We start from the raw sequence: 19958 nt of genomic DNA on the forward strand, positions 1-19958 counted from the left end.
GAATCCAACCGGGCTTCTGACGGCCCGCTGTGCATGTAGCATAACCTGACGGAGGCCAGCTTTGGCCCGTCGGCCAGACCCGTCAATGCGCATATATCTGCAAGTAGATTCGCAGTCCCGAGAGTTGGCAGATACACGCCCGTTGCAAGTGCGCGCGCTGCGGCAGATAGAGGACAAGAGTGAAGAAGGCGTTCCGTTTTAGACGCGGACGTTGCCCACAAAATAGAAGCCGTAGGAAGCACTAGCGGCTCATCAGGTGTGATGTATCTTTAGTGCTGTGAACATCGGTATGTGAGCAATCGAGTGCGACTCGCCTATAAGCGGCGAAGACTGGCCCAAGGTACTCACGACTCGGAAAGTAGGCCTCACCGATCGTCGAGCGATCATGAAGCTGCTTGATAGCGAGGTGCTCTCACGATGTGTCTTGTGGTTCGAACTATGCCGGGGGGGGCAGTGTACGCAATGCGGAGGCAGGTACAAACGTCCATTGACACCCTGCAGAAAATATGATGAAATATCCGTGTCGCGTGACTAGGTTCGTCAACATACACGGCGACTCGGTTACATTTGCGGTCAACGCCCCGTCAAGCAGAGTAGACTCGGGCAGACCGACGGTATACCGGTCGTTCCGGAGTGCACGGGTGGACGACGTTCGGCAGTACTGAGTGCAACGCGAGCTCGCGGATGGATCGTATCCGCATACCCGCAAGCGTTCCCTTTGAGAATTTGAAGTGTCGTACACGGGGCACGGAATGTCGATATCTTTGTAAGCTATTGCAACGTGAACCTGAAGCCGGAATCAGTGTTGAGAACACCCACAAAAAAGACTCTCACCTTATCTGGCCTGCTGTAGGGCGACATACATTCTGGACAGTGCATAGTCTGTTGTACAGTGGCTAGGACGAGGATCTTCTCCATAAGTCGGTTCTCTTGGCCTCCTTGTTCGGCATCAGATACAGTTGCGAGACGTCTGTGCGTTTGATCCGGGCGACTTGTGGGATTCTAGACGATGCGAAGATAGGCGTGTAGGTGGCAGACGAAAACGGCGGCTGAGCGCCACACGCAGCCCAGGGCCCCAAGGCTGGCAGGACCTGTGAGGATGTCCAGTGTCGTCAGAACTCGAATTTTGAGTCTCGGGCCTATGTGGCGGCCTCCTGTACATGATGTTATTTTAAGCACAGCAAGCGTTCCTAGCTGATTCTTGCCATTAAACAGGTGGGGTCCGACGCTCGCGGGATCACCGCACGCAACTTGCGTGGGCCAGGTGCCCCAAACGGACGACATCTACCCTTGAGAGCATTGGACTATGGTAGTGCGGGAATAGCTGATACAGCGGTCGGGCATGCGCACTACTCATAACTGCTGCAATGTCCATGAATCTCGGATCGCGTTGAAGACGATTCAAGAGAAGGCTCTCACCGTGATGCGTTCATCGTCGCGATCCGGTCCGCTGGTACTCAGCCCGTCGGTCAACCGTCGGTCATAGTAACGCAAATGTAGCGATTGGTTACCGAAGGAGTCGGAGGACACAGCGCGGATCGGAAGCGCTCAGATCTGGGTGTCATTGCTGTCAGTGTCAGCGGCAAACTCAGCGTGCCTTCGCTGCTCAATTAGGATGCGACAGTGATGAAGTCATCGCAGACGTAGCTCGGTATATAGAAGTGGAGTGCAATTCTCCGATTTCACAAGCGAAGACAGCATGGCGCGCATGCTTGAGTGCGGAATGGCTGTCCGTAGTGTTGGGAGCAGTTCTCAAGAGACAAGAAGCGGAAGCGAGGGACATAGCACATGCGATGGTGATGAGAAGCGACAGATGACTGGCCGCGTGCAATACAGACCAAAGAGGAATTCTAAGGTCAACGTCACTGAAGCTTCCGACGAACACAGATAGCGGCGCGGACACTGCACGCAGCCACCACATGTGCCCGATCGAATCCTTCGACGGGCGTGCGGGGGCGATCGGGGTGACGTCACTGCACATTCTGGGGTGCTGGCGGCGTGTGATGCGGGCGAGCGCAGCGTCCGACACGCGGCGGGCGGCGTGCTCGATTGGCGGCCGCGGGGGCGGGCCTGCTTCGGGCGCTGCAGGCAGACTGGCGGCAGGGAAGAAGGGGACCGGGCGAGGGAGCGCTGCCATGGTGAGGACGTGTGTGACGTCACGCCACGTGCGCAGCAGCCGAGGCGGCGGTGGGGAGCAGTTCGCGCCCACAATTGGCCCGGCGCGCAAGCCCTTGCGCCGTCTTCCTGGCTCCAGGGCTTTTCACGACTCTCTCCCCGCGCACTGCCAGAGCCTGCCAGCACGTCGCCCACACGCGCCCCGGCGACGCTCGACACGACGACGACCACCCCATACACGACACGCTCGACGCTCCCTCGCCAGGCAGCAAGGCACGCAAATCATCGCGTGCAACCTCACGACCGCTACGAGCGCGCGGTGACTCCCGCTAGCCAGACACCGCTCCGCGCATCCACCACGGCTACCCACCACCCCCACCACACCCTGCGATTGCCTGATCCATGCAGTCGCACATTCCCGCCGCCCTGGGCGGCCGCCCCTCGCCCTTCGTCGCCCCTCTCCATCCCGCCGACCCCGCACACCCATCCCCCGCCTCCATGTCCTCGCCGTTCGGGCAGCCACCCCTCAGCTACTCCCCGTTTGCGCAGGGCTCCGGCGTCACCTCTTCCGCGGCCTCGCGTGCGATCTCGCCGCGCCTTCCGAACGGCAACACCCCCGCCGGCGCGCGGTCGCCGCTCTCTGGAACACGATCACCTACCATGGCTTCCGCACGCGCGGACCACCTCAGGGCACCCAGCATTACCGCAGCGACTGCGGCGGCCCTCTGCGCAACCGCTCCGGCCCTGAGCGTGGGCGGAAGCGTCACACCGACCAACGATGATATCGAGGCCGTAATACAGCTTGCGATGGCAAGCTCACCAGCCGGGAGTGCGAACGGGCGTGACACAAGGACGCAGTTATTTGTCGGAAACGTGAGTGTACATTACTATTGTACCCTCTTTGCTATGATTTCACGTCGCTTCTGCTGCGTTGTTGGCGGATGCACCTCTCCCGAATTGGGCGAGTGTATGCCTGTGTATGCGCGTTCGCAAGTCATTCCGTCACCGGATGCTGATCCGGAGCGCGCTCGCGGTTCATCGTCAATGGGATTGACTATTCGAGAGCTGGCTCATAGCTGTCTCAAAGACACCGATGCATCATTTGATATGGGTCGCCCATTTTCAGGTTGCGAGATACCTACTCAGTCTCGAGAATGATTTGCAGAAGCGCATCCTCAGTACGAGGAACATCGCGTACTGTTCAGGATGCGTACGATCCCCGCTGCTTCTCCTAGCCTTCCTTCTTCGCTTCGCTGTGCAATACGTACTCACCTACGTAACATCCCACTGACACCTTTCCCACTCTCAGCTGCCGTACCGTGTCCGCTGGCAAGACCTCAAGGACCTCTTCCGTCGCGCGGGCACTGTACTACGCGCCGATGTCGCACTGGGACCCGACAACCGCTCTCGCGGACACGGCACCGTACTGCTCGCGTCGCAGGAGGATGCAGAAGGCGCAATCCAGATGTTCCAGGGGTGGTGTTGGCAGGGGCGGGTGCTGGAAGTGAGGAAGGACAGGGTAATCAGCGGGGAGGAAGGGCTGGCACTCGGGATGGGAGGAGGGAGTGGGCTGCCGAGCCCTATGGGTGGTGGGTTCGGGACGGTGATGGGGAATGGGCTGGCGAGTCCGGCGCCGCTGAGTAGGTTTAACTCGGGAGTGGGATTGGGTGAGTGGCGATTTATCACCGGCGAGAGGTTGATACTCAACTATATCATGTCTTGCGTTACCTCCATGACTGTATGCGTGTTCTCGATCCTCGGCTGGTCTCGGAAAGGCGCAGACGTCGACGATCCGTTAGCAGCGCCACTCAGTGCTGGGGTGTCAAGACCAGGGACGGGAAATGGTGCGGGGCCAAGCGTGAGCAGGAATCTATTCGTGGGCAATGTGAGTACTTCGTCTTCGTTATTTCACTTACCTCGTCCCCGTCGTGGACACGCCCTTCCGCACCTCTCTGCGGATGTCTCGAAGGGCATGGTCGCTCGTCCTGCGGTTGTATGCGGCTTATCGAGTGAAAGGAGGTGCCCTCGTCCGCCTGGCAGGCTTATATAGCGCTGCCTTGCGGCCTCACACACCCCGTCCTACGCCGCCTGACTATCCGCTCCGTGGTGACAACTGCCGTGCGCACGTTGCACGAGCCGCACTACATACGCCTGCCTGCCTGAGCTGAAATGGGTGGGCGCTCAGAAGGCGCACATCCCCATTGGACGACGCCCGGCGGAGCGGGCTCGTGGATCATTGATAGACTGCGTCGCACTCTCTTTGTCTTCTGGTTGGTTCTGACTCAAAGCTAATCTCTGGTATCGCTGCAGCTACCATTCCATATACAGTGGCAAGATCTGAAGGATCTCTTCCGGCAAGCGGGCGCGGTGACCCGGGCTGACGTCGCGCTGGGAGCGGACGGACGGTCAAGAGGGTTTGGCACGGTCAGCTTCTCGAACGAACAGGATGCGGAGCGCGCGGTGCGGATGTTCAACGGGTACGTGGCCCATGTCTGCGCTCGCACTCGTGCGGACGTTCCGTCGCAAGCGTCCTGATCTCGCGGCTGCCCGGTATAGGTACGAGTACAACGGGCGCGCGCTGAAGGTGCACTTTGACAAGTTCTCGGCGCCGGCGTCGACGGCGCAGCTGGCCGTCCCGCCGCTGTCGGCGTCCTCGCCGCACTCCCCGTCGGCGATGGGCTTCCAGCAGACACATCCCTTCCAGGGCCAGATGCCCTTCGCGCAGAGCGGCTCGTTTGCGCAGCAGCTTCTATCGCGGCAGAACAGTCAACAACAACAACAACAACAACCGCCGATGCCAATGCCGTGGCAGGGCTCAGACACCTTCTCGTACAGTCCGTACGAGGAGCAGCGGGGCGCCGACGCTCTAAGCACGATGCAGCCGGACCAGAGCGTGCCGGAGGGCCTCCCCGCGCATATACCGCTGGCGTACCGGTTCGAGTTCCTCAGCTCGGGCCCGAGCACGCCGTATGAATGGTACGGCGACGCGGGCGGGATGCGGTTCGGCCCGAGCCCGGAGCAGGCGCAGGCGCTGCAGCCGTCGGTGTCGGCGCTGAGCACGCGGGCGGACGCCTCGGGCAGCGGAGAGGGGCTCTCCGGCTTGGCTACGGGCTCGGCGGTGGAGGCGGCGGTGATGCAGGAGCAGTCGAGGATAGGGCAGAGGGAGGATGGACAGGGACAAGGACAGCTGGCGAGGCCGCCGCCGTTGACGTTGTCGCATTCGCATGTGATGTTGGGCTCGTCGGCGAGGTCGGCGCAGGAGCAAGCGGCGCAGGCGCAGGGACAGGCGCAGGAGCAGGCGAACTCGCAGACGCACTCGACGCCTCACCAGCACCAGCACCCTGCACATCCTGGCCCGATCGCCCTGCCTCCGCCGCCACCTGTGACCGCCTTCCCTGTGCCACCTCCGCATACGCTCTCGCCACAGTACTATTCCCCTCTTATGCACCCCGGACACCCGCAGAGCCCATACCACCACCCTGCAATGGTGATGGGCATGGGCATGGCGATGACACCACACGGCCTGCCGCCCATCACCCCAAGCATGCCCTCCTTCTCCTTCGTCCCGCAGCCCTCGCCCGTGCACCCGGACCCGAACCCGGCGAACGTAGCAGTGAGCGCGGGCGCACCGATGCAGCCGCCGTACGACCCCGCGCGGCACATGGTGCACGCGCACGGGCACGTCATGACGCCGTTCCAGCCGTTCTCGCCGGGCGTGACGATGTCGCCCGGCGCGTTCTGGGGCCGCCCCGGGAGCGGCGCGGTGAACCCGTTCATCAACCCCGCGGTCGGCGCGCCTGTGCACGGCAGCCCGGGGTACTTCTGGCCGCCGCGGGGCCAGCCGGCTGCGGGCGCGGTGGACGAGCAGGGGTACTTCCCGCCGGTGCCGGCGCAGCAGTCTCCGCCGGAGGGGAGCTACTTCCCGCCCTTGCCGCCGTCGGGATCGAGGCCGAGCGGGCTCGCGAACGAGCTGGGCCGGGGGGATAGCGGGAGCGACCCCGCGGGCAGCGTTGGTGGCAGCAGCTTGGGCGTTGAAGAGAGGCCGGAGGGTGAGCGGTCACGATCTGGGAATAGCGAGGCGACGACGGCGGGGACTGGCGCGACGGATGCGACGGGCACTGGCTCGAGGCCGACGAGCTCGCAGGGGACGAGCTGGCAGACGGACGTTGACTCGGAGGACCCGGGGATGGGCGCGCTCGAGAAGGGGGTCGATGCTCTGGCGGTCGCTGATGAAGACGGCGCAGAGCGGGTTAACGGCGGTGAGCATATGAAGCCCCGCGCGTACTCAGCGCAGTCGTCGAGTGCGGCGCACCCGCCACCACTCACGCGGGCGGGAAGCGATCCTGTGAATGTGCGACAAGGGAACGGCTCCACGGGCGCGGTCGTCTCGTTCGGGATGGGGGAGCAGGCCGCGGCGAGGTGATGCTCTGATTTATTGGTATAAGTTTTGTCGGGCTCGGATGTAGGGGGCAAGTGTAGATTCAGCGGCATCATCTGTGCAAAAATCATGAAGGGTCCTGGGCTAGGCAATATCTGGAATAGGGCGTCGTCGTGTCTCATACAGTACTTATTATCCTATGCGGGTTGCATGCTCTTACATACAGCAGTACATACCATAGATACGTCGTTAAATGGCTTTGTGCGATATATCCAACTACTTTGCATAACACGGACTGGAGCAAGTTGACTGGACAGTAGTACTAGAAGATCGTCTACTTATCACGCCTGAGTGGCGCGTGAGACTCCGGGTCAGCCACCGCTCATCGAGCTCTCTTATGTATTCTAGTCTCTGAATCACCTCACGCTTTCCTACGTGATTTTTCACTGCAGTCTGTACGGCGCATCTCTCGTGTATTTAGCTTCGCCGAGGCATGCAACGCAAATAGTCTAGTCCCACGGCCAATCAGGAAGCCGCGGTGTGCATATGGACATCAACGAGTCGCTCTAAACGCCGAGAACCATGCTCGAAGCGAATAACTTATGGGAGTCGAACGACACGTACGCTCACGGCCACAGCACTCCGACTGAACGCGAGCCTTTACCCTCGAATCCGAGCCATGGGTGTTCTTTGGTCTTTCGTCAGGTACTCAGGAACGATACATAGGCAGTCCCGCCCTCCGGAGCCTGTGTTCAGCGTGAACCACGTTCCAGACCTCACCGGCCGTGTCATCCTTGTGACAGGTAAGTAACCAGTGTCGTATGGCCGCAAAACATACACCTCGACTGAAGCTTGAAGTACAGGTGGCAACGACGGTATCGGCAAGGAGACCATAAGGGTAGGTCATTTCATTCATCGTGGGCATCGATTGTGAGCCTGATGACGGCTGGGGCACCAGGCTCTGTTAGAGCACAATGCCAAGGTGTATATGGCATCGAGAGACCAAAAGAAGGCGGAAGCTGCTATCGAAGAGCTGAAGGACAAGACAGGTAAAGAAGCGCTCTTTTTGAAGCTCGACTTGGCCAGCCTGGCGTCCGTGCGACAAGCTGCGAGTCAGTTCCTCAGGTGAGCTTGGTATAAGCACACTATCAGCCCTGTATTGAGTACGTGTTTAGCCTGGAACGGGAACTACACGTTCTGTACAACAATGCGTACGCGATGCCTCACCTGAACAGGCCCGACGTCGCTTACTATGACATGGCTCCTGCAGGGGCGTCTCAAATACGCCCATCGACTGGCTTACTGATGACGGCTACGATATGACCTTCGGAACGAACATAGTCGGTACGTCGCCACTGCGCCTACATCATATTCTCATCCTCACGATGTATCAACTGCATAGGCCACTTCCTTTTGACGCAGTTGCTTATGCCTGCTCTTCAAACGGGGAAGATCACGTCGCCGGATCACTATGCTCGTGTCATCTGGCTGTCGTCGTTCGCGCAGTATCTATCGCCTCTCGACTTCGACGCGTTCAAGGATACTCCACAACGTAGGAGGACCGGAAGTGATATCATGTACTGTCAGAGCAAACTGGTGGGCGCGATCCGCTTTGCCAGCTACCAGTACTCATCTACGACCGTTGCGACGCTTTCTGATCTAGGCCAGCGTCATGCTTGCTCGCGAATACGCGAGGCGCTATGGTGAACAAGGTATCGTAGCTCTGTCTGTGAACCCCGGTACGTACCTAGCGTGTAGTGCACGTGGTCACATTCACGAGCATTCATATGCAACAGGAAACATCTACACGGGCATCCTTCGACACGCTTCGAAGGTCAACCTTGCCTTCACGGTAAGGAACCGGCCTGTATCCCAGTGCACTACGACCTTGACCATGACCATTTGCAGAAGCTCTTCATAAAAAGGTACCCGGTAGAGTACGGCGCTCTCACTCAACTCTGGGCTGGTACCATGCCAGAGGCTCTCACCCACAACGGCGAGGTCAGACCATATCATTTGCGATGTCATCAATTCTCATGATATCACCACACAGTATGTCGTTCCATGGGCACGCATTGCGGACCGTGCGCGATCGGAGGCGTACGATGACCAGATATGTGCGCGTCTGTGGGACTGGCTGGAGAATGAAGTCAAGGAGAATTAGTTCTGGATTATCGCACATTGGGCGGCCGGACGTTGGATGGCTTTTTCGTCTTGCTGTCTTGTTCGGCGAGAATCCACAATGCAGTCGGCGGACTTATTAGGAGATGCTATCTTGGTTCTTATGTGGTGCGTGCGAAGTCCGAGTACTGCTGATCCCCTCCATATGTCGTGGACCAGCTTTGCCCAGGGCGTCGTCCAGCTGTCTCCGTATCTCGGCCATACATACTAAAGTCATACATGGTGCGGAACAGATGACCAGATCGTATTTGAATTGCCTTCTTACACCCTTATCTTCGCTGCCTGGGCAGGCAGTGAGTGATAATGCGTGCTGTGTATACAGGTCTTCGTGACCCTAAGGGATGGACCAAGAACCATGCTGTCGCTATTGAGCACAGGCTTCTCGCGGACCCCTTGATCCACGTGTGACCAAGGCAGTCCATCGATAGTGCACTTCATGTGCGTAGATTCGGGGCCTAGGAGGGGAAGCCGCGATGACACCCAGAATGCTCAAATACAGCGAGACTGGGCCTCTTGTGTGTCTCCATTCTGCTCGGTCCTTCATGGCTCCGGACTCGCAGACGTTTCTACTCGGGAGCGCTCTTACATGGTTTCCGGCGGTATGTGTCTCATTATATCTTTCTTCCCTAGGCCGATTAAGAGACATCCAACAGAACGTGTACTACCCCGACAACGAGTATGCATATGCCGACCTAGTCGAAACTGTCTCCTTTGAGGCTGAAGTTGAGGTGGTGCTGGAAAATGTAGGCTTTAATAACTGGGAAGAAGACATCGTGAGTCAAGCATATCTACACAGTGTATCCCCATCTTATGCTGCGTATTAGTCCAGCTCTGGAGCAGTCCATTTTCGAAATGGGGCTGCGAGACGGGCTGCAGGGCTACCGCGTGTCCCACTGGAAATTTGCGAGCGTATCATGGAATGTCTGAACCTGGAGAACTCGGGTCTCATGGTTCACTTCGACTACCAACGCGTAGAAGCGCTGAAGGCATGTTCCCTGACCTGTCGAGCATGGCGAGGCACTGCCCAGACACAACTCTTCAACACGATGGCATTCCTAAACAAGACCTCCGTCCAGCGCTTTTCCGCGCTGTGACTGCGCGCCCAGAAATCGCCACACTGGTCAAGAATGTCGTGGTGAGCTCGTCGATCCTCGATCTGCCCGCGGAGGAGACACTTGGGGGTGGCGCCGGTATGACATGGGCACTCGCAGCCATCAACCTTGTGAGAGGCCGCGAGAAGAAGCCGTGGCCGCTGGATGGCCTGCGCGCTTTCGTTCTTATGCTCGCCCGTAAACTGGACGGACTGGAGCGTCTATGCATTGTCAGAGGGGAATGGAAGGCTGGCCGACTGCTTCCGCGTAACAATGCCATGTATCAAGGCTTCTCTGCCTTCCGCTCTCTATCGACACTCGTCCTCTGCAGGGTTTCCCTCCCGTCTGCACGAGAATTCAAGGACATCGTTCTTGCGATTTCTGGCCTCGTTCGGTTGGAATGCCAGACCATATACTGGAAGAAAGTAGGCGCCATTGACCCCACCGAAACTCGGGCTCTCCACCCAATGCTGCGGTCGTTCCATAATGTCTCTATCACTGTGCGAAGTACTATGTGGTTCATCGATGATCGAGCTCATTCTGACCCTCAAGCCTTCCAACATCATAGGACAGCCTCAGTGTCCTATCATCGAGTCATTTTCGAATCTCTTTCGAGGGTGCTACGCTCAATAATGGTATCGCAGAGAATTGCTCTGGTTGGCTCGCGCTCGCAAATATTGCCAGCAGTGAGTCATACAACGTTGTCCAATCCAGCATTGTGTGTACCCAAAGACTCCTCGCGCGATCGCAGGAACTAGATCAACCCTAAGAGAATAGCGCCGTTGGTCTCAGTGATGTTGAGCACACTGAGGTAGAGTAGTCTACTTAGCAACAACATCTGGGATGACGGACACGTGAGTTGCTGGTATTCTGCGTAGCATATTGTCTCATCACATTCTATTGCTGCATGCATGCAAGAATGGCAATCGGGCTACCCTTGGGCTACCCCGCGTGCCTCTCGAGCTCATAGAGCTCGGCGAACGGATTATACGATGCCTTACGCTGGGGGAAGACGAGACAATGTTCGACCAGATCTGCATGAACACATCAAGACCTACGCCCTCGCCTGCCGCACGTAGCGATACATATCGCAAGATCAGCTCCTGCGATATGTAACAATTTACGTACCACTATATGATGCACCAGCCAGATTTGCACGCAGGCAGGCTGCCGCTCGTTGCGAGTCTTGCGACCGCCCAGCTCGATGACGCTGCCCTGTCGTCTCCGAGGCTTTGCTACTTGGAGCGAGTAAGTGTCAGAGTCTCTGTGAACCACTTCTATGAACCACTTCTATGCCGAGGACGAAGACCCACGCTCCAGACGAACGGCCTTCGAGGAGGCACAATGGAGAGCCAAAGAAATCCGTACCGTACTTCCTAGGCTGAGTGGCGCTTTGGGTATCCTGTCGTAAGTTCTGCATCGTCAATTGCTACGGCGATACTTATGCAACGTTGGCTCCCTTGTGTCTGCAGCGTGTATGGAGATGTTCTGCACAGCCGATATGATACTCAGATAAACTCGCCAGACTCGTTGATTCTGAACTCAAAACGGATAGATTTGGCAATGCACGTCCTTCGGCGCATGGTGTTAGCAGCACACCTTAGGTTGCGACCGCTTCTCCATTGAATCTTCAGATACTACCTTCCGCTTGCTGCCTTCGAATTGCTACAGCAGCCAGTGATGATGGTCGCAAGTCAATCGCAAGTCGAGACAAAATGAGTGGGAGGAGCTTTCGTACTAGTACGCGCGTTGTCACGTCGGTGACATGAACCCGCTGAAGTGACGTCACGCTATATAAGCAATACGCGACGCGACAACGACCACCAACCAGCTTCTGCTTCCGACCGTCATCTCTCGTTGAGTTCAATTCTCTCAGCGATATAAGGCGACATGGCACCTAAACCTGCATCCACCGCTGGCAAGGCTCCCGCGTCCACCGCGTCGAAGGCACCAGCCAAGACGACCTCTGAGGGTGCCAAGTCGGCGAAGAAGAGCACCAAGCCTGCCGCTGCATCTGGAGATGATACGAAGAAGCGAAGACGCAAAGCGCGTAAGGAGACGTACTCCTCTTATATTTACAAGGGTGCGTGTTCTCGGAGGTCTGCCGACTTACTGTCGCATTCATCTTCGTGCTATCCCGCACACCAGTGCTTAAGCAGGTGCATCCGGATACCGGTATCTCCAACAAGGCAATGGCCATCCTGAACTCCTTCGTGAACGACATCTTCGAACGCATTGCTACGGAGGCATCGAGTATGTCGCGATGTATGATACCTGTGTGGCGTCCCTGGTGACCAAGCCTTACAGAGCTTGCTTCTTACTCGAAGAAGTCCACCATCTCCTCTCGGGAGATCCAGACTGCTGTTCGTCTGATTCTTCCCGGCGAGCTGGCCAAGCACGCCATCTCGGAGGGCACGAAGTCCGTGACGAAGGTATGTTGTCCGACCGTTAAGCGCTCAACAATGAGCTGAATATCGCGATAGTTCTCCAGTGCCGGTGCGAAGTAAGATAACATCTTGTTGGTACTCACGTCGGCGCAGTGGGGTGTACGTGTATAACACAGGCCATCGTCATTGTATTGTATGTCTTCTCTCTTGTACTCCTCGTATCGCCGTTTTGTTCTTTTTTCGCAGTTTTACTGCAATCTACCTTAAGATCCAATGGTGGATGCGACGCACTAGCAACCTTGTGAGCAGCGAGCATGTCACTGTATCTTTGTTCTGCGCATGGCTGCAGGCTTACGAAGTTCGAGTATTGCACCTGATTGTGAGTTTGTTCCGTCTGGTCGTCGTATGTTCATCGCTCGATGGTGCATTATCGTGGTTGGGGATGCGTGGCGATATCAGCGTGTCGTCTTTTCTTCATGCTGCCCACACGACACCTCCGCGCCGATGGCTACAATAAAAACAACTGCATAGGGAATCACCGAGCGCGGTACATGGTACATTTGTCGGATCAACATGTCAACGGGTCGTCGTTCATTCCGCGAATGTCAGCGAATGAACTGATTGTGCCTTACGAAGGAAGTAAACGCATAACATGTTGTACACTGGCAGTTCAACGCAACTAGGCTTCCCACCAGGTACCGATCCTACTGCCAAGGGGCATTCCATACAAGCTTTCGACGCAACGTGTCGCCGGTCGGACATTTCAATGACGCCGCGTCGACCTGCGACGACCACCGACTCCGTATGTGGTGATTAATGGATGTTATACGACGAAGGCAGACTAGGGTGCATCCTACCCGACACATGGGCCTGTGTGGCACTAATGTACAATGGCTCCTGGCAGAGCTCAGGGACGCCGCCAGCATCATGAAGACCATCGTGTTAGATCTTCCGCGGCGTGCAAGTCCTTAGCTTCCCTTATGCCCGCGGCCTATGTAGATCCGGTGTGCTACTTGTCAAAGCCTCCTGCGGTGCTGACGGCGGCGCTGTGAGTGCAGTCCGGGCTCTCATCGATCGTTCTGACTCCATGCCTTGTATACAGCGGGTGCAGGGGGGATCAAGGGAATACTTGGCTATTTGTGGTTTGACGGTGCAGGTATGAAACACTTCACTGTCAATGCGTGGTGGCGAATGTGGACACAGTGAAAGTTAGAGTGAGGGCCTCCCCTCCAAGATGCTCCTCTGACCCTTCATGCACATGCATGGCACAGTGCCATGTCGATGCATAGTGCGTATATGGTCTTGCTGATCATGACTCCCTTCTCGCTGGACTATACGGTATGAAGAGGACAAGAGAAGATATTCCCGCGCTGTTCCCTGCTTGTCTTCTGCAACAATTGATACCACCGTTGTATAGCCATAGGATACATCCAGAACGGTCCTCAAACAATTGTCCGTGAAGACGAACTATCTAAGCCGACGTGAGACACGTTCTCCAAGCGCCATTTCTCGTGCCTTCAGGAAGAGGACGCTAGCATTGCGAGGTCTGTAATTTGGAGCACTGCCATACCGCACGTTCTATCCTATGGCTGACGACCTCTTACAGCACAACTGGCACTATGACTCGATCTCGAGCCCGTCCTGGCCGGCACGTGTGTGACGCTGGCCGTTTGACTTCTGTCGTCGAACATGCGAGGACGGCGACAGTAGCCGTGACGGCGCTGGACATTTCGGCCAAGATGTGCCTGGTCCTCTGTGTCCTGTCCCGATCGGCCTAATTCTGTCATGTACTGCCTATGTCCCGCACGTCCTGATCGCCCGAGGCACCATTTATTGCGAAGCTATAAGAAGGTGTCAGGACTCACATCAAGAGCCAGCATCCTCGTTCGTTCGCATCGACTTCCACTTCACAATGTTCAAGCATTCCAGCCTCGTTGCCCTCGTTGCCCTCGCGGTGACCGCCTTTGCTTCTCCCGAGCCGTGGCACGGCATCGTGCCTCCTCTCCATCGCCGTCTGACGGGCCAGAACATCGCGTTTTCCTGCTACGGCGGAGGCGGCGACTGCGAGTGCCCGACCGACCTCACGGGAGACAGCAACGGCGTCCTCATCAACGTCTACCCCGGCTACCAGTGCGCCTACCCAGGTGGTGCTTGCACCTGGGATGACAAGGTGGGTAACGCGTGACGTTCTCTCTGCACTGCGTGAATCAGTACCTGACATTGGGATCTCTGCACAGACCGGTGCTCTGGAGAACACCGCCCAGACCAACTGCCCGACCTCTGCGCCGTGCAGCACCGTCAGCGGCTGCCAGTGCCCCATCGACAACAACAGTGACACCGGCGTCTTGATCAACCAGTTTACTGGATACCAGTGCGCATACGTGCATGGTGCTTGCACCTGGGACTACGTGAGTGTACTCAGTCGTGCGCGCCGTATGCCGTACTGACTGTCATCACAGACTGGCGCTCTCCAGAACACTGCGCAGACCAATTGCCCTACCGTTGCGAAGTGCGCGCAGTTGGCTGGCGATTCCTAAGTCACGGCGGGATACAGATCTAGCATACTATAGCTTACACTTCACGGGTTATCGATGGGTTACTAGGGTTCTGTGGGACGGTGTCTTCCGTCAGTCATCATGGGTTGATATTCTGTTTCTGTGTAATATTGGGGAATGGATATGATGGACGAGGTCTTTTTTTTTTTTTTTGGCCGCTTTCGCTCAGAACCAGGAATGGAGTCCGCGTCGAAGTCATACTCAGCCAAGCGGGAACAGCATAATATATGACATGACAGCAGTAGCACAACAAGTCCATCCCTATATGAATCGTAAGTCAAATGCGCGAAGTGTCAAGTGCGTGAAGTGCGTGATAGTATACATAGTATAAGTACAAGGCGCATTGATGCTCTATCGTGTGGATGCAGCGTGGGTTCGTCATGGTCATTCAAACGTCACTGCTTTTCGTTCTCCTAATCGTGTGCTCGCGCCTACATTTTGTGCGGCGGCTTGCAAGAATTGCTCCGATGTGAAGTCTTGTTGCTCAGGGCTGCTTGTCTGCTGCTCGGTGTCAAATAGCGAGGGCGTACCAGTCCGAGGGGTGTTGCCGTTCGTAGAGTTTGCATAGCTACCGGGAGTGCTCTCCGTGACGTTGATGGTAGGATAGTTCGGCGGAGTGGTCCAGATGCGCACGCCGCCGTCATGACTTCCAGTAGCGAACACGAAGGGTTCTACAGCGGCGTTCCAGGCAATGCAGGTCAGATCTCCTCCTAGGGCCTGTGCACGGACGTGATGCAATAGAGCCGCCGACTCCCGATCCCAGATGTGTATGTCGCCCGCTACAACTGAAATGAGAAAGCGAGGAGGAATAATTGTCAACGGATGCAGTACCTTTTCCTGCACAGAGCACCAGCTGGTCGTTCTTGCCACCAAAGTAACTAGGTCCGGCGAAGTCAACAGTGACTTTCGGCATGTACGTATGTCGGAGTGATAATCGAGCAGTGTCCTTGAACAAGTCCAGCTTCCAGAGTTGCGGAGGTGCCTGGTTCAATCGTGAACGGTATGTCACTACATCGGCCCTGAGCAACGCACCTTGTTCTCGTAGCTAACCAGAGCGACTTGGTCATCGTGAGCTAGAGTGATATCACGTACGTCATGCAAGACAGGCACACGGCTGTGAATACAGGTCAGGTCGAAATACGCACAAGAAACAAAAGAGAGTCTCACTTCTCGATCTCCTTCTTCTCCATATTGAACGCTGCACGCATGCTTTAGTGAGACAACGCAACTCATCACGACCTAAATGCACGTACCGATGATCTGCTTCTCCGCCCGAGACTTACTGGGATGCAAGCCATCGCGTGACGCCATGAGCGTTCCGACGCATAACATACGCTGACAGTCTTGAGTGACTGCCACGTCGTGCAGCACCATACGGTCGAAGTGATACGTGTCCAAGACCTGCATGATGTTATTCATGAATCAACCGAAGGCAAACAACCCAGACGACGCACTTGACCGTTTAGATCCTACACAGCCTACTCAGTGACGTCTCGATTTCTGGGGGTATGGAGACTTACCAATTTGACGACGTCGCTGCCTTCAACCGATAGGAAACCTACATAATGAAACAGTCTGTACTGACAACGAGACGGTAAGGCTCCAGCTGGCTTACCTTCGCCACCAGGAAGCCAAGCTATCGACTGGACATTCTTCCGACGATCGATGGTCTTCTTGCACACGCCGTCCTATGAGACGATTCAATGCACGTCAGGCGATACGGTGACTACGCAGAAGATTGACTGACCTCATTCCACACCTTCACACCGCGGTTCAGCTTCGTGAGAAGTATGGTGCCATTGGGTGACCTATCATGACACAGTCAGACCCAGCGTCACCAAGGCATTAATAGACCTAACCAAGCCACTTGTCCAACGAACCCTTGCGGCTGAGCAAGAATACGATGTGCAGTGAACGGTTCCTGATCATCGCCGTGAGTTGAACAGACCATGCATTATTCTGGGTGATGGTACGTACGCCAACTCTGAAGATAACCGAAGTCCTGTCCCAACTATTGATGCACAATCAGCTAGCAAGGTCTTCCCTCAGGATATCAAACATATTTACCTTGAAGTCGCCAAGAACTTGCCATTCGGCGAGAACTGCAGATGGCGCACGAGGGCCTGATGAGCAGCAAGGTCCTGCGTTGTCTCCAGCGCCTTCAGCTTCGGCACCAGCGCCGCGACCCTCGACGCTCGCATCATGCCAATCGGCTCCGCAGACATGCTCCGCCCTCTTGGGCCGTCGATCGAGGTCGTCCTACGGCGCGTCGGAGTGTGCGGCGGGAGGCTCAGCCCGAAGGGCATCGGCGAGGCCGCCTGGCGCATCATCATGACCGAGTGCACTGCGTGCACGAAGCGCGCCTTGCCGGAGGGAGGCGGGGCGTTCTGCGCCGCCGTGCTCGCGTCGCTCATCGTTGTCGCCATCTCCAGGTTATCCGAGGACCCGAAGTTCGACGACCGCACTTCCGCGATGGGGAGCAGCGGGCCAGTCGAGTTCGACTGGCGCATGCGTAGTGGCGAGATCGGCTCCGGGCTTTGCGGGGACGCCAGCGTCTCTGTGGTGCCGTCTTCTTGGTCTTTCTCTATGGCGGTCGACATGGTGCTCACACGGCGCAGCGTCCGCGTGCTCATGCGTGAGACGCTGTCGCTCGCGATGCGGAATTGCCGCACCATCCACTGTCCGGCTTCCCTAACGTGCCTCCCAGTCCGCCACGCAAGTGCGCGGGGCTCGTAGATGATCCACTTGATCCCCGGGACGGAGCAGAGCTCCACCTTTGCCTCGGAGAGTACATCTGCGAGCCACTTCTGGCCCTGGTGCTTGGTGAAGATCATGCGCTCGGAGATGAACCAGGTCGAGACAGCTGCGAGCCCGATGCAGCTGAACGCAGAGAAGACAGATGTCAGAGTTGTTGTGACGCGATCCTGCACAAACGATGAGACAGGTGCACACAGCAATCAGCGGGCTGTACTCACCTGCCCAGAGGAGTATCCGAAGAGCACGAGACCCATAGAGAAACATGCAACAGATGCAACCAGGAAGACCAACGGTGACCGTTTGATCCAGATGTGGACCCACCACGGCACACGGTGGCCAGGGGAGCGGCTAGACAACATTGAGACAAAAATGCAACTGCAGGAACGCACATGACACATACTACATCGCTTGCTTCCAAGTCAGCCCTAGAAGACTGTTGACGGCGGCTTGGATGCTGAACACAAGCGAGATGAACCAGAAACAGTTTACTGCTTTGGCAAGCGTGCCCTCAGTCATGTTGTACGAGAACTGCATGGTTGTTGCAGTGACGGCGCTGAAGAAGGTGGCGACAGTACTGAGGTTGAGTAAATTTTGACTGGCATGTTCCTGCGCAAACCGGATCGTCGGCACGCCTGGGAAGTAACATCAGCTATGCTTGAGATACACAAGGGATCTAGACTAGTTCACCAATTTCAATGAAGACGGACAGGGAGCCAGTGATGATGTCCAAGTGTTCGCCCATCTCCGAAGTGAGATCATGCAGATACCTCTGAACTGCCGGATATCTGAATTGGCCTTCAAAACTACATTAGTCAATTGGCATGGCATGTCGCCGGCGGTGGATGTACCTTCATATGCCTTCAAGCATGATGCCCAGTACTATAGCAAAGTAAGTATCTGCCTTGACAGCCACCGCGCAGACACACCTTCAAGTCACACTCGAGGGACTGGATTGATGCATTGACGGCCTCGTCGCTGAACTCCGGGAACTCGTTAAGACAGTCCAGAAACGTCATCACATCGTGTGCCAGACTTCGCATCTGATCCGGGAAGTCCTCCGGGTCGAGGTCATCCACAGTCGGATTTACAACATGCGACGGCCCTTTGTGGCGCTTGCGCCTCAGTGCAGCCTGTAGCGCGGTATCGACGAGGGACTCGCGAGGTTGTCGTTTCACTTTTCGTGGGAAGAGGTCGGCAGCATTCTCGCGGAACAGCCAGAGAAGCTGAGCCAACCGCTCTCGCAGGTGCACGGACGACGACAGGATACCGACCGAGCTTCCTAGCTGGCGGGCTGCGTTCGCGAAGTTGCGCAGCTGCGAAGGCGTGTCAGCGTTGACGGATATAGATTGCCCGTGACGTGCGTACCTCCCGGTCTAGGTTGGTCATACGCCTGCAGTATGTCTGAGTTCGCACATATATGATCCGGAGCGTAGGAAGACACACCTCTCGAACTTCTTGAACACATCCGCCCCGACTTTCTGCAGATGTTCGTCCACAGTGGCTGCAACGCGACATATCAGTTGGAATGGCACGCGACTCGGGCTACGAGAATCACTCACGAACATCTCGGTCGTCCTCGAAGCTAGGTCGGTCATTGTTTGAAACAGCTACAATGTATGGTCGACGTGAGCCGTATGCATACTCTGTCCGAAGTGCCTTCCACTCACGCGACGCGAAATCATCATCCTTCGTCAACTCATGCAATGCATCCAACAAGCTGAGCAGAGTCTGCTTCCGCTTGGAATGACCTGCATCGGCAAGTGGGTCTGTATTCGGAACAGCAGTGGCTTCGACAGCGGGCGAAATGCCTGTGGGTCCGGTCACACTCCTGCGCAGCCAGCGAACTACGTCCGCGCTTACCTCGTCCCATGCTTCATCCTACTCTCGGAAAGACTTGCAAGCTGCGGTTTATGGAACGGAGATTGAAGAGAATGTCGTCGTAAGTCGTCTAGATGTCGTCCGGGGGGAAATGCACGCTGAGCTGTGAAGCTTGGGCGAAGGTATATGAGACGGGTATCAACTGGATATCAAGCTGACTGTCTTCCGGAAGGCATTATTGAAGCTCAAGGCGGCTATCACAATGGTGCTCAAGAGATGCCGGCCCAGGTCCCCGCCTCATGGCCTGATGCAGCCTCATGTCGGGGATGACATGCCAATTTCTGCAATGAGATTGCACTTTTGGCCTGCTCGAGCTCGAGGCCATGCGCATATGCGGCATAGTAGTCGACCCTTCTGCATCGTTCTGAGACGCGTGCAGCCCGTACAGCGATAAATACTAGTAAGGGCATCTTCAGTCTGAGGAGACCGATGTCAACGGACATTTTGACCGCTTGAGGAAATACCGCGGCCTTTGATTGGCCGCAAAAGCTACTTAAAACTTAAAGCAGCTTGAAGTCAGGCGCCTTCCATCAATATTCGGGAGCTTGAATGCTCTGAGGATATCGATCGAGACTGGAATCAAGAGCGAACACATTAATTGGCCATCTTCTGGCTG

General features: G+C 56.5%; 5 protein-coding genes across 5 annotated transcripts; 4 read left to right on the top strand and 1 right to left on the bottom strand.

Annotated features, from left to right (window-relative positions):
• Nucleotides 1-2922: 2922 nt before the first annotated feature.
• C8Q71DRAFT_708974 (uncharacterized protein) lies at nt 2923-4650 on the top strand (the record flags this gene model as incomplete). Its single annotated transcript, XM_047920653.1, has 4 exons — nt 2923-2988; nt 3425-3759; nt 4085-4142; nt 4426-4650. The coding sequence occupies 4 exons, from the start codon at nt 2923-2925 to the stop codon at nt 4648-4650; spliced, it is 684 nt and encodes a 227-aa protein (XP_047778485.1).
• Nucleotides 4651-6855: 2205 nt separating this feature from the next.
• C8Q71DRAFT_71506 (NAD(P)-binding protein) lies at nt 6856-8796 on the top strand. The gene is made up of 9 exons (XM_047921015.1): nt 6856-7296; nt 7357-7391; nt 7452-7618; nt 7669-7704; nt 7764-7837; nt 7896-8089; nt 8157-8345; nt 8402-8494; nt 8547-8796. The coding sequence occupies exons 1-9, from the start codon at nt 7173-7175 to the stop codon at nt 8655-8657; spliced, it is 1023 nt and encodes a 340-aa protein (XP_047778486.1). The 5' UTR covers nt 6856-7172; the 3' UTR covers nt 8658-8796.
• Nucleotides 8797-11655: 2859 nt separating this feature from the next.
• C8Q71DRAFT_708883 (histone-fold-containing protein) lies at nt 11656-12236 on the top strand (the record flags this gene model as incomplete). Its single annotated transcript, XM_047920644.1, has 3 exons — nt 11656-11848; nt 11914-12018; nt 12073-12236. 3 exons carry the CDS (start codon nt 11656-11658, stop codon nt 12234-12236), a joined length of 462 nt encoding a protein of 153 aa, XP_047778487.1.
• Nucleotides 12237-14064: 1828 nt separating this feature from the next.
• C8Q71DRAFT_858206 (uncharacterized protein) lies at nt 14065-14689 on the top strand (the record flags this gene model as incomplete). The annotated part of the gene is made up of 3 exons (XM_047927494.1): nt 14065-14322; nt 14390-14560; nt 14612-14689. 3 exons carry the CDS (start codon nt 14065-14067, stop codon nt 14687-14689), a joined length of 507 nt encoding a protein of 168 aa, XP_047778488.1.
• A 180-nt stretch (nt 14690-14869) lies between these two features.
• C8Q71DRAFT_835797 (WD40 repeat-like protein) lies at nt 14870-19780 on the bottom strand. Its single transcript, XM_047926432.1, has 22 exons — nt 19325-19780; nt 19132-19272; nt 19024-19071; nt 18908-18965; nt 18830-18854; nt 18391-18777; nt 18313-18343; nt 18152-18259; nt 17865-18096; nt 17683-17812; nt 16775-17631; nt 16685-16718; nt 16567-16628; nt 16455-16515; nt 16323-16395; nt 16228-16265; nt 16162-16176; nt 15961-16108; nt 15875-15905; nt 15740-15821; nt 15539-15689; nt 14870-15486 (listed from the first exon to the last, which is right to left on the bottom strand). The coding sequence occupies exons 1-22, from the start codon at nt 19332-19334 to the stop codon at nt 15092-15094; spliced, it is 3117 nt and encodes a 1038-aa protein (XP_047778489.1). The 5' UTR covers nt 19335-19780; the 3' UTR covers nt 14870-15091.
• Between the last annotated feature and the right edge of the window lie 178 nt (nt 19781-19958).

This window comes from Rhodofomes roseus (genome assembly GCF_022264815.1).
Source record: "Rhodofomes roseus strain CIRM-BRFM 1785 chromosome Unknown C8Q71scaffold_11, whole genome shotgun sequence".
Taxonomy (NCBI): domain Eukaryota; kingdom Fungi; phylum Basidiomycota; class Agaricomycetes; order Polyporales; family Fomitopsidaceae; genus Rhodofomes; species Rhodofomes roseus.